Source organism: Hoplias malabaricus, chromosome 2 (genome assembly GCF_029633855.1).
Source record: "Hoplias malabaricus isolate fHopMal1 chromosome 2, fHopMal1.hap1, whole genome shotgun sequence".
NCBI lineage: Eukaryota > Metazoa > Chordata > Actinopteri > Characiformes > Erythrinidae > Hoplias > Hoplias malabaricus.
This window is the reverse complement of record NC_089801.1, coordinates 12,358,615-12,372,119: the sequence shown is the minus strand read 5'-3', so window position 1 is coordinate 12,372,119 and position 13,505 is coordinate 12,358,615. Positions and strand designations below refer to the sequence as shown.

The 13,505-nt window shown below is 39.8% G+C and overlaps 1 protein-coding gene across 2 annotated transcripts; it reads right to left on the bottom strand.

The window, feature by feature from the left end:
- Positions 1-801: 801 nt before the first annotated feature.
- patl1 (PAT1 homolog 1, processing body mRNA decay factor) lies at positions 802-11,924 on the bottom strand. Of its 2 annotated transcripts, XM_066661869.1 has the most exons (19): positions 11,794-11,924; positions 10,028-10,127; positions 7,992-8,392; positions 7,749-7,829; positions 7,398-7,598; positions 6,947-7,048; positions 6,663-6,749; positions 6,250-6,461; positions 5,024-5,177; positions 4,696-4,813; positions 4,439-4,536; positions 4,233-4,292; positions 3,908-4,053; positions 3,455-3,614; positions 2,692-2,817; positions 2,417-2,508; positions 2,146-2,295; positions 1,236-1,253; positions 802-905 (listed from the first exon to the last, which is right to left on the bottom strand). In XM_066661869.1, exons 1-19 carry the CDS (start codon positions 11,806-11,808, stop codon positions 848-850), a joined length of 2,379 nt encoding a protein of 792 aa, XP_066517966.1. In that variant the 5' UTR covers positions 11,809-11,924; the 3' UTR covers positions 802-847. The 2 variants fall into 2 exon arrangements, with proteins under 2 accessions (XP_066517966.1, XP_066517968.1); XM_066661871.1 differs by lacking the exon at positions 802-905 and having other exon boundaries at positions 948-1,253.
- Between the last annotated feature and the right edge of the window lie 1,581 nt (positions 11,925-13,505).

The following is a 13,505-nucleotide window of genomic DNA, read 5'->3' as shown; positions in this document are numbered from 1 at the left end:
CTCCAGACATAAAGAGACTATGATAAATATTACCTCAACAGCGTTCAACACATTTCTGGTCGAGGCTCCAGTAAAAAAACAGAGCTGCACCGCGGTGGATGATGAACCTACAGCGCTGAAACGGCGCAAGTGTCTCTCCATTCAGCTCTCAACTCCCTGAACCCCTTAAACACGCATATTTTTGGTCCCGAAAAGAGGACCTCTGGTCACCGCCGAACGGTTCTAAAATTGGTTCACGAACTGGAACGTCAAATATGGCTGAACTAACAGACGGTGTAGTTGTGCTACCCTAAGTTCTCTGTGAAACACGGTTTAATTAGCAGTTCCTACTCGCGCAAGCGCGTTTCAACATTAGGTGTCAGTACGCGCAAATGCGCTTTCTAGGACGCCCGGTAGGTGGTCATGCAAAAAATAGATACATTAAAATTATATATAATGTGTGTGTGTAAAAACAAAAAACAAACAAAAAAAAAATTCCCCGTATATTGTCATGTCTGATGGAAGCAGAGCTTAATTTTTCTCTCCAAGATACTTTAAATTCTGTTTCTCTTGTGGAGGATTTGGTAGTCTACCATATTTCTATGGACTTTTTCTGTTTAATTAGTGCTAATGCTCCAATTATTTTCCTTTGATATTTCTCTTAATTAACCTTTTAACCCTCTTTATAACCCTCCTGAAAGCATGTACTGCTTTCACCAGTAATGTAATAAACAAGTGATGGCATTTTATTCACAATAAAATTACACCATAATAATTCTTGATGATGAATCATCTTTATTGCTGCTGAATATAAAAACCTTAACATAAAAATCTATTATGGGGATACCTGTTCTCTCAGCCCACAACACTAACAACATAACACTGAAGTGCTCTGAAATACCCGTAATCCTTTCCTCCTGCCTAGCCTACGAAGGGAGAGCAAAACACCACATCAGAGTCTGTTTTATACAATAGAAATACTTTTAATTCCATGTTTAGCACAGGCATCAATGTTAACAAGATATTTAAAAATGCAGATTACCCTCTCTGTTCATCATCTAACGCTCTCACAAACAGACATACACAGACATTGTGACAGACTCACCTAATTCATAACAGGGAAAAAAAATAAGGACGTGACAGTTTTCTGCTGGATTAAAATCATGATCAGCCCTAAACATTACTTCTCACTCACACACAAACATTAACAGTCAATCTCTCATCCACAGCAACTTCGTGTTTGAAGTAACTTCTACCTGGACAAAGCAGTGATCCTATAAAAAAAAAAACAAATATAAACAAAGGTTAAAAACTGTTAAAATGGTGGGATACTGATTTTAATACTGATTACAGAGTCCTGCCTGCATCTACATATGACAAACTATTTCTCAGTTTATAAAAGAAGAGAACGGATTGATGTTTAAGGTGGCTGTGCGAAGTTGATGTGAAGTTTAAGGTGGTTTTGCAAAGCTATATTGAGTTTTATAAACACACTAAGGTGAAATAAGACATTCAGCATCCTGCTCTCTTTGAGAGATATGTGTGTGTAAATGTTGCAGAGTTTTGAGCCATAGTGCTGAGCTTGTGAACATTGCAGAAACTAAGATAACAAACGCTAAGCAGAGGCTCTGGCCAACGCACATGGTGTTGCGCCAAACACAGCCCCAGAAGCACACACAAAAGGAGTATGTTCCTGTCTTATTTCCTGTTATTCAGCCACGGTTCGCACTGAAGAACTTACTCTTCTTTTGTTCCTGCTGGGAGCAAATTACTCTGGTTCACAAACCAGTTTATGTCAGTGGAAACACACAGAACCGTTCCAAATTTAGTTCACGAACGGGAACCTTTCTGATTCCTTGTTGGTGGAAAAGCGCTGTGTGAAATACGGCTGAACTAACCACAAACGGTGTAGCAGCATCACCTTAAGTTCACTCTGAACTAAAAGTTCATGTACCGTTTCAACATTAGGAGTCAGCCAGTCAGTAAAGGAAAATGCCTCTTCTAGGCCAGTCTGGCAAAAATACTTCACGGGACATCTCTTTTAATATTATCGTTACCATGTTAAACCCTTAAAATCTATTTAAACCGTACAACTCTAGGAATACACATATGCTCATAAGGATAAAGTGTGGATGTATTTGTTTTTGTGTTAGTGAGAAAACTCACTGTAGTTTTTCTTGCAACAGCTCTAGTCTCTGCCTGTCCACATAACGGGAGAAGAGGGAGAGAAGGTTGGGAGGGGTGAAGAGAGGAGGAGAGAGGGAGGAAGAGGGAACCTTCAACAGCTCCCTCGTCACTGAGAACACCAACTCCGTCCTGGGTTGAGAGGACAAAAACAAACAAAATTGTAGACCCTGACCCTCCTACACATCACACAAGGAGTGACTGAATAATGAACAGCAATGTAACAACACCATAACTCCAACTCTGTGCTCACCATCGATTGTCATCCATGAGCTGACAGTTAGGATCGGAGCTCTGCATTCTCTCTCCTTCACTCAGAATCAGATAAAGCAACGTCACCCCAAACTGAGGAGGATAAAAGTGTTAAAATGTGTTAAATATACAAAATAATACTGAAGCCACCAAAATAACATTCTATTTCAGAAGAAATATCTTGTTTAAAAACTGTTTAAATTCCAATATTGTGTCATCGCTTTCTTTGGTTTAGAATGAATAAACTTGATAAACAAAGATGATAACTGCTGTTACCTTATTTTGCAGCACTCTGGGGAACTGACCCTCACTACCCTGCAACTCCTGTAAAAGATCAGTGAGGGCCGAGCTAGACATTGACTGGATTACAACTGCAACTGGCTCCACCAACCAGCAAAGAACCTACAAGAGGAGGACAGTGTGTTAAAAAGTGTGTGTTAAAACCATGCAAAAAAATGGCTCAAAATTCACAATACCATTTGTTATGATATTCCACTAATAAGTGTTTGGGAAGGTCAGATGTTTGAGAACATCTGCTCTTGGAGCCTGCAAAAATTCTCTCCTTCTCCAGTTCATTAAACAAACATTGTTCAGTTGAAGTGAATGATGACGGTAAATTAAACATGGCAACACAGAGATTAACGCTACAAAACCAATGTAGGAGCATTAGAAAAACATTTTCTAATATGAAACTTACTCATACTGTGCTGAAAAAAAGGCACCATGTATTTCACACACTTTGCAATCACCCCAAATAATTGATTATCTGATACATATTTTGTATAAAATCTTTCTTCTGATCAACGACCAGAATACAGGAATAGTATAGCTTATTATAAAAGTCCACCAGACATCAAGAGTTACATACGTATTGAGATTACTGTTAGATAACAGTAGCTACCATTACCAGTTTGACTACACCTGAGGTTAGTGGGTTTTTGCTGAATTATCAATCTGAAATAATTAGTGACAGTTATACAACATTTTAATAGATAATACTTATATCACATCTTTCAAACTGCCCTGAGGCAGTGCCTACCTGATCTTGCTTGTCCTTCTTGGCCAAGGCTGGAAGATTGCGTGCAATTCCCATTATTACAGCAGCAGCTTGTGGTGGAGGAAGAAAGGGTAGGAGCCTAGAGATGAGGCGTTTTCCCTTTCGCACCGACATGATCATCAGACACTGCTCATCACTGATTCTGAACACAGAACAAAGACTAAAATTAATTAGAACAATCTCTAAAACTACTGCTATGACTACTACTAATGCTCTCTGTGGGAATACTATTCCACTAATCACAGACAGGTAGTTAAGGGATGGGTCACATCAAAGAATATCAATATCAGGTAAAATATTATCTGACTGACAGACAAGGTCACTCAAAACTGCAAGGTCCAGGTACATTAGGAAGGCCTGCGCTCAGTTGATTTCCAGTCGCACACTGTTCTTTATCTTTAACAATTCACTCTGTTTGCCTTCTCTCCTCCTTACCTGTCATCCCCCTCCTTCTCTTTGAGAGAATTGTACAGCTGCAGCGTGTGAGTCTTATGCTGCTCTAGCAGAGCCTCTCTCTGCTCCTCAGGGGTCTGTAGAAACTTTTTCTCAAAGTCCTGCACCTCCAGCAGCAAACTGTACATCTGCACAGCACAAGCACATTACTCATAAGATTCATTGAATAAAGTGAACAGAATAATCTTGAAGCAGCATAATGTAAATGGTATAATAAAATCCACTTTGGGGGGGGGGGGGGGGGGGGGGGGGGGGGCATCATTTTTTAAAAAAGGGGCCATCATTTGTTTGTGGCCATTGTCCTCACCTTTTCCACAGTGTAAAGGATCTGTCGCCTCTTGTTCCACACCTGCTTCTCTCTCTTCTCCTGCAAAATCATGTCAAGGCACATCAGGCTCAAAGACAAGTGAATCCGGACTAAGTGAAATTTGTCCAGACCTTTCAAATATGCAGTACGTATGTCCAATGTTACTGAGGGAGAAATTCATTTTAGAGGAGAGAAAGGGAGCTAACCTCATCATCAGTGCGATTAGTCACCACAGCATCTATCATCTTCCTGGGGTTGTTCACACTAGAAACTGTGAGCTTACCAAGTGAACCAGCAAACTGAACTGTAAAACAGATACAAACACATATGGACACGACATTACCCCCCTAAAGTTTAGTTACTATAACACACATGTATAGCAAAAGTGATCTGCCACACCATTTTTGATTCTTTTGTTCCAACAGGCACAGAATCACTGCTGAATGCAGTAATGTGCACTTACCTGGTCGATACGTGTGCTCCAGCTTGGCCACCTGAGGCGTGATAAGTTTGGTAGCATGCTCCTTCCTGCTGCTGTCTTGGTCCCGCTCCTGGCGCTTCTCCATCTTCTCATAATAATTCTTAAGCATTGAAAAAGAAAACACTGAATTTGATTCTAATGTCAAAATCTGGACACAATTTTAATGATCTCCATCATATCTGATAATATGGGGTACATTTCTTATATAACAATGCCATAGGCTAGTGTGCAATCAAAGTCTACAACTTAATAAAACGGTTGGTGCCTATGTATCTGTTAAGAGTAATTAAAGGAAATGCAGTGTGTGTACCTGGTAGTAGTAGTCGTCCAAATAGGGGTCAGTGCTCTGGAGCTGCATCATTTGAATACGGGCAACCCAGTCCTTCTCCTTTTGAGTCATAAGATTACTGTAGGGGTCCCTAATTCTTCTATCTCCTCCACCTCCTCTGCCTCCACCACGATCACTGAAAAAACAAATACCACACCACGTAAAACAATCTTCTTGCCATTTCACATTTTTCATAAAAGCAATGCAAATTTTGGCAAATACCTTTGAAGAATAACAGCCCGTAATTCACGGTGAGTGTAACTTGTTTGCAAATTTGTTGTGAATAGTGAAACATCTGTGGCTTGTGTTTAATTGGTGGATTAACATTTATGCATTTGTCAAGTATTTTGAGACTAATCTCTCTCCATAGTAGTCAGTCTGCAGTTAAAAGGCAAGTCTGCAATCAGACTCCACCTATGAAAATGTCAACAATAAAACAAGTAGCTCTGAAAATGTCATTAGCTGAAATTATAAACTTCATAATCATTTGAAAACCCTGGATATGCTATACATGAAAAGAACTTAAGCTAGATCTAGTCTGTTTTCAATATGATACATGATTGTGGCTGTGCTAACATGCTCTCAAACAAACATCACAATTTTTAGATGCAAGCTTCCCTTTTCAGTAAACCTACTTGGAAGAAACAAGAAGAAGCATACAGCTTAAAAATATTTAGCATGAATGCGAAGGACAAGCATAAAAATTGTATAATGAAGGTTGTATTCATAGGTTCATAATTTTACACCATTAGTTAATTGTGTGTGTGTTTATCTACTGATACATAAATAAGCCAATATTAAGCACTGTAGTAGCACTACTATACAAAGAAAAACTGGTAGACTCTTCAGTATCTGCAAACCACTCTGTCTTTGGAAACTCAATTCCAAATGGGCAGAAAGTGACATCACATACAGATCAGACAAACATGAAAGCAAAATGTCTGAAAGGCAGGGCTTGCTTTTGTGTATTTCAAACAGTACAAACCACACATATAGGGGGAGAGATAAATAAATAAAATAAAATAAAAAAGCACAATCCTGGCACAAAATAAGGAATAAGAGGGTTAAGGATTCAGGGATATCAATTATTGCACAATTTTTATAAAGGTATGTCTTAAAAATTAAAGTTATTCAATCATTCTATTGATTTAATATAATTGCTCAGCCCTAAATTGTTAATACATTTAGTAATAAAATAAGTAACATACCCTCTGCTCTGCATCCTCTGGGTCAGCATCCTACGGTGCTGGGGATGGAGGTGAGTAGTGTTATGCCGGATAGGAGCATGGTTAGGAGGAGGAGGGTGAGGTCCATGAGGGCCCACTCTAGGAGGAGGCTGTCCAAAAAATGGTCTGAAGCCCCCACCCCCACCAGCTAACATTGGGGGAGCTGGACCAGGACCTCTTGAGAAAGGACCAACCTATTTAGAGTAAGAAAGGGGGGATAAATTTGTGTGTCGTTTTTGTCTAACTTTGTTACCCCAGTACTGATTGACATCTTAACTGTTGTAGAAACTAATTATAATTTGTGTAAGTAATCCCTACAGTTACACTACGTTAGTTTCTAAATACAGAACCACATGTGTGTCCTTAGTATCAGCCCTTCATAGCTGGAGTCTAACCTGAGAGTTGAGCACATGGGCCCTCTGTATCTGAGATAGGACTGGACCTACTCCAGCAGCAAATGGAGGACGACACAGTGGAGAGTTCTGTGTGAAAAACAAAGAGAGAAAACAATTTAGATGTCTCCCCATTCTCTTAAGTGATTGGAACAAGATTTTAGTGACTGGAATTCAAATGGAAAGTGACAACAAGAACCAAGAGGAAGGCTGCAGTGAAAGAGGAAGGGAAAAAAATGAATAAATAATAAAAAAAGGAGCTGATAGGGTCATACAGGGGCACTCACAGCAATGTTGAGGAGGGTGTTGGGAGAGAGGCGCTCAGGGAAGGGATGGGGATAGCGGTGCTGCACTGGAGCTCTCACATGCACCGCAGTGGGATGGTGGATCTGGGAAAAAGAACATCACACTTTCACACACATCTACTTTCAGCTTTGTCTAATTAAGGATGGACAGAACAAATTCTACTATGCATAAATAGCAACACTGCAATAAGCTTGAGTGTGAAGCTCTGAAGCCTCAGAAGAGAAACAGACCCTGAATTCAAGTCACTGTTTATAAATAAGCAGGGCAAAATATTTAAACAGCTCCCAACCACATAGTACAGTAAGAAATGGAAAAGTACAATGTCACACTATTGTAGGATCAGGCAAAAACATACAACGTTATCACAAATCTGGTAAATACACAGATAGTTATACGTAATTGCCTGAAACCTGTTAACTATGACTGACATACCTGTTGATTCAGATTATGGCCAATGGGTTGCTTAGGAGGGGTTCCAATAGGTACTGCCCTTACAGGGGGACTTCCAATCACAGGTGAGGAGGAACGAGGTGGTGGTACCCTTTCAGACAAGTCCCGACCCTCCTCTCTGCTGACTTGAGGTGTGCGCTTTGGAAGCCCCACCTCTTTGATAATGGAGAGTAATGGAGAGTCCTACAAGAGAGTAAAAATATGTCAACTGGCAAGTTTATTATTTTGCATGTTCCATGCACTCTGACATGTATTTACATAATATATTAAATATCCAATGTAAACAAAGACAGACAGTATATATTATTTATATATATTTTTTCTTTTTTTTACCTCCATGTGAGTTACAAGTCCAGGAGTAACACTAACGGGACCAAAACCCATATTGTTCTCCCAAATACTGTGAGAGTTCATCTGTTAAAGACAGAACAACAGATAAAAAAGAATGAGTTATATTTAAATTTGTGGTATTTACATCATTTTTCCTACATAACCTATATTAAGGTCATAGAAAAAATTTTTTACAATGAAAAATATCTGCACTTAATACATATCTAAATAAATATTGAAGCCCACCTGCTGCAATGGTCCAGCCCCTCTATGCAGCAGGTGTTGCTGCTGCTGGTAGCTGAGCAGCGAGGTTGGCATGCCACTTAACGTTGGAGGCAGGGCCTTGTTGGAAGGTGTAGATTGGAGCCTAGATCTGTCTGGCTCTGCAGCACCCACACCGGCAATGGCAGGATCAGAGCCCAGGATGAGGCGGGTCAGTGACTCAGCCAGGTCACCTCCGGCCTTTTCCTCTAATCCGGGTGGAGGGAGTGAGGAAGATGAGGATGGAGGGAAAGAGGAGGGGTATCCCACACTGTCTGCAGATGGACGGTGGGTGGAAGCAGGGCAGTCTCCGGTTCCTGGCAGCCCATCCCGCACTCGCTCATCCAGCTCTGCCAGCCGGGCGTGCTCCTCCTGCCAGTCATCATCTGTGGGCAAGAGGAACCTCTAAGCTTTACTTGTTAATATTACACCCCAGGTAAGGCAAATATGAGGTTCATTTTTAAGTATGGGGAGTGTAAACCTTGCTGTAATAGCCCTAAATATCTTATGAACAACAGCTGAGCTCAAGCACATATGCAGCAATGTGGAAATTGTATAGTACAGTGAAACTGTTCCTCTGCATATAACCCAGCCATGGCAATGAACACACACACAACGGCACTAGGGCAGTGAACACAAACACACCCAGAATGGCAGGCAATCCTTCCAGCATTCAGAGAGCAGTTGGGGATTGGTACCTTGCTCAAGGGCACCTCAGCCATGAACGCAGAGGGAGAAAAGAGTATAGTTCCTGCACAACCTTGCACCCATTCTTTTTTCCTGATAGTAAAGTTGGTTGAACCAGTGTCCCAATCCACTTCTCTAACCTTATGTCATGAGAGACCCCCTTTTTTGACCAATACTGCAAATGTGATTTAAATAAACTAATATTATATCACTCAAACTTTATTAGTTTTATGCCAAAAAGATTATCACATCCAATTTTTGCATCAAGATTCAGTCTGGCAGTAATATTACAGTCATAAATGAAAACATAAACATGGCATTTGGTAACAAGTACAAGGTATTTTAATGCCCAAGCTGTCTTTAGTCTTATTCAGACAGGATTAGTTTTACCTGGGGATAAAGTTATTATTGCAATTTTCCAGAGTGCGTGCTCCCCATTCAGGAAAGATTCCTGAGCCTATTACCTACTGTAAAAGCAGCAGTAAAACTGACCCCAGGTGATATTAATCAGGTCTGTATTGAAATGTGGGGTAACAGTGTAATACCCCGGTTTTCTTGAGAACGCTGGAGCCGAAGGAGGCGTTTAGTGATGAAATATACGGTTTAAGTAAAAGCTGAGTGGCTGAGCGATGCGCCATGCTCAAATCCACAAAACGACTTGTAGGCATGTTTTGTCCACACTAGACGCCTCCATACATGTTATGAACCTGTGTCATTATCATTAAATGGTTTATAATATCGGTTATAACAACTGTGTGAAGGACTAGTAAAGTTTTTTTTTTTATCATCTTCACGCCCCTTAATCTTTTATTAAGGACTAGAAGGTAAAGTTGTTTAGGGCTGTATGTTCTTGGTGGGAGGGCTGATCTCAGAACAGTTATGAACTCCAGTAGCTCTGCTGGGTATGATCCACACTGTGAGATGACAATGTGTGAATCGAGTAGCCCTTCCCATCACTGTTAATTTCACCACGATTTCTTATCCAGTGCAAATCAAACATACACATTATTGACCTCTTGCGGAAAAATTACATTACCAGAGCTGTCCATGTAAAATTAATCCTGCCTGAATAGGGCTTTTGAGAACAGCAGTAATTCAACCATAGATTTATAATACATAAATAAGTACATCTGCAATTAATACACACAAGCTGCAAACCAAAGCATATTTCTACGTCAAACATAGTAAGCAATAAGGCTCTCAATAGCATAACTATAATTTAAACAACCTGTTCAGGCCTTATTTCAAGTCTGATTTTTAAATTGGGAATACAATGCTGAGAGCCCACGCCCACAGGCTGCCAGTGTTGAGCTGCATAAACACTGCAGACTTACCGATTGCCCCGGCCCCGAAGGTATCATCATTAAACTGGTCGATTTCATCTTCCTCCTCTACCAGTCCCTCCTCCTCCAGGGTGCAATCATCATCAAAGGACTGGAACAAGGCAGAAACAAAACAGAAAGCAGGGGTTAAGAACAAGTGTAAAAATATAGCTGTTTGTTCAAGGGGATAAAAAAAAAAAGTAAACTAGGAAAGTTGAAACTGAAACATGTCAGAGTCTCTAAGCACAAACTACACCAGCAGAGGGGTCTTTGGGGGTTCATGCTTAGTAGGCTTTCTAGGTCAAACCCACCATATCCAATTTCATCACTGATAATCAAAATGCAGCAGCAGTAACAGCAGACATTTCCATATTACTGCCAATAAGGGCAGGCAATATGGCCAGAATATGACACAAACATTTTTGATACAATATGTATATCTATATTTTGGAACAAAATGTGTAGCATGACATTGTTACCTTAGCTAACTTGCACACCATGATAGAAAGGTAACTGACATGATACTGTGCAAATATCAGAGACGAGCAATCATATATTTAATGTAAAGTCAAATACAGGACACTCATTTTTCAGCAGACATTTATGGACAATTTCTATATATCACTATATATTTGCATTTAAATAAACTTCCATATACTATACAAGAAAACAAGTGCTCCAAAATGTATGCAAAGACCTAGGAAAAGAAAACGTAGACCACAACTATAACTACCCAATTTACAATATCTGAAGCTTTTTAATGACAGAGAATATACAAAATTTACTCTTGTTCAAATCTGGAAGAAAATCCAATGGTTCCATCCAACCTTACCCTATGAGGAGACCACACAATATTATGTGTCTGAAAGAATGTGTCGCTGTCTAAATAAATATACCAAGGAAAGGTTATAGACAAAGACGACTTGCAAGAAACGCAGCTGCTTGTTTTGTCAGAAAAACAACTGGCCATCCCTGAGCCCACATATCAAAATGTAAATGCAACCAACTACTAAGACTGATCTTTGTAGTCTTGGAAAAACACCCACAGGGATTTCTTTGAAAACGTTAAAACAAGTCAGTTAAGAATGGAAGCAAAATATAGATGACTACACATGAAAGACATTAGATTAGATGTCTCTGTAACATTTCCTTCCACTGAAAAAAAGCTCAATGAATGCTCTGAGTGGCAATAAAAGAAACAGAAAATTATTGGTCTCGGATATTTGAACAATGCTATATATGTGTGGGATAAACAACGATCATTAAGGGAGACCTAAGGGAGTGGAGACATTAGCTTTAATTTAAATATTATGAGAAAAAAAACGTGGCAGCTAGATGGAACTAACACTCATTTAGGGAACTGTAGATAGGTACGATTTACGCATACAATAAAAGTACCACGTACTATGATCACAAAACTACCGGACAACACGCGGCTGCACCGTTTAAGATGGAACTATTTAAGGTGGAACTGGCCATTCCAACAAGAAACGGGCGAATACGAGACAAGCTTCAGTTTTTCTACTGACAATATATTCTACATTTCCGAGGCGATATAGTTTGTCTTTACTAACTGTACTTTAACATATCCCGGCGAAAGTGATTTGTACCAAGGTTAGGCCTCGAATAAAACTCTGCTAGCTGTGTACGCGTCGATAAACAACGTCCTCGTTTAAACAAAAAAATAACCGTCAAAGGTCCAGAATCTTCTCTTCTCAGTAGTCAGGTGTAAGTCATTTTTACGAAGACCAAAACCAAAATAGCAGAGTGGAATTTACCTGAAAACGGAACATGTATCTGCAGCGAAAGCGTTAGCTTAGCTCGACTAGCCCAAGAGCCACCGCTGCGCGAGACATCACGCGCGCACAACGGACTGCCCGTGAACGCGCCCCAGCTAGCTCGGGAGCGCGCCTGGCGGGTTTGTTTTTATAGATGACGCGGTGGCTTCTGGGGCCGACTTCAGCAACAGTGGGACAATTTTCTACTACGTGGTATTGGGGGACTTCACCCAAGCGATGAATCCGTTAGCTTTGTTTAATGAGTCTGAAGTAATAATAAACATGGCTGAAGATAACAGTATCACAGTTCACTCTCCAGACCATACAGGGAGTATGTGCTATGTGAGAACTTGTTTTGAATTATATGATGTTGTGATGTCACAAAACGAAACACAGTCATTCGCTGCTCATTCACTCTGAAGTCTTAGAAGATATAACTTTACTTTTATATATGTACATTATCATCAATGTTTAGCCCGTGTGGGTTTCCTCCGGGTGCTCTGGTTTCCTCCCACAGTCCAAAAACACATGTTGGTAGATGGATTAGCGACTCAAAAGTGTCCATAGGTGTGAATGAATGTGTAAGTGTGCAAAGGACTGGCGCCCCTTGCAGGGTGTGTTCCTGCCTTGTGCCCAGTGACTCCGGATAGGCTCCGGACCCACCGTGACCCTGAACTGGATAAGCAGTTCCAGACAAAGAATGAATGAATAATTTTTTAGCAGCATTCATTCAAGATAAACATACAGAACCTACAAGTAAGCTAATAAAATGCAATTTAATTAAATCTGATCAAGTTAAACCAATTGGAATATTTCAGTTTGTAAAATCATCTGATCCTAGGCCGTATAAGTAGTGCTAACCAGCAACATTTTGGGATACAGCAGTTGGATAAGTGGTTACATTGTATGAATGAATTTAGTCAAATCTACAACATTCTCACTACAGGAGTTTTGCCCACATGACATGAGAGAGATAAAGGTAAAGATTCAGAGGGTATCTATATGAATGTAGAGGACTATGAGTGTGTCAGCCACAGTCAAGTGTATGAGAACTTATGTTTGGACACAGAACCAAAGAAACTAGGTAAATATGAATTTATACAAAATGAAGAATCGCTATCATACAAATCTTCTTTAAAGAATGCATCAGAATTACAATCTCAGAAAAACTGTCACTGTGATGGTAGCTTTTGCTGTCAATGAAGTGGTAAACTCCAGAATACACCTGCATTACCTTTAGTTTTGTACCAGTTTGTAAGTTGTATTAATTTCATAAATCTCATTTCGACTCCAGGACTTAAATTTATGTTTTCTTTCTTTCTTTCTCTCTTTCTTTGTTTCTTTCTTTCTATCTATCTATCTATCTATCTATGTATGTATGTATGCATAGTCCAGGTGTATGACTATGGTTTAGGTTTTCTCAAACCTAGTTTCATGTTAAAGGATTGCCAGTGTAGATTCACCAAATTATACAAGGCTTAATCCACAACCAGGAAACAACCAATAATGTTTGACTGGGTTTTATTTTTTTCCCTAAGGGCCATAAATCACATGAACACTACTGACAAATCCAAATGTAACATATACGTACAAGTATTGAAAATTTTATTTGGTATTTATTTGGCCATAATGCCAAGGATCAGACATTTTATTTTCAATGCTTCCTCTTCATGTTACGAAACATCCATTATAATGACATCTAGTAGGCTGCA

Excerpts from the sequence above, each read along its gene's own strand:
- patl1 (XM_066661869.1), bottom strand. Across the intron at positions 6,750-6,946 it reads ACACCCTCCTCAACATTGCT|AACTCTCCACTGTGTCGTCC; the intron begins GTGAGTGCCCCT and ends TTTTTCACACAG. Across the intron at positions 4,537-4,695 it reads GGAGCACACGTATCGACCAG|TTCAGTTTGCTGGTTCACTT; the intron begins GTAAGTGCACAT and ends TCTGTTTTACAG.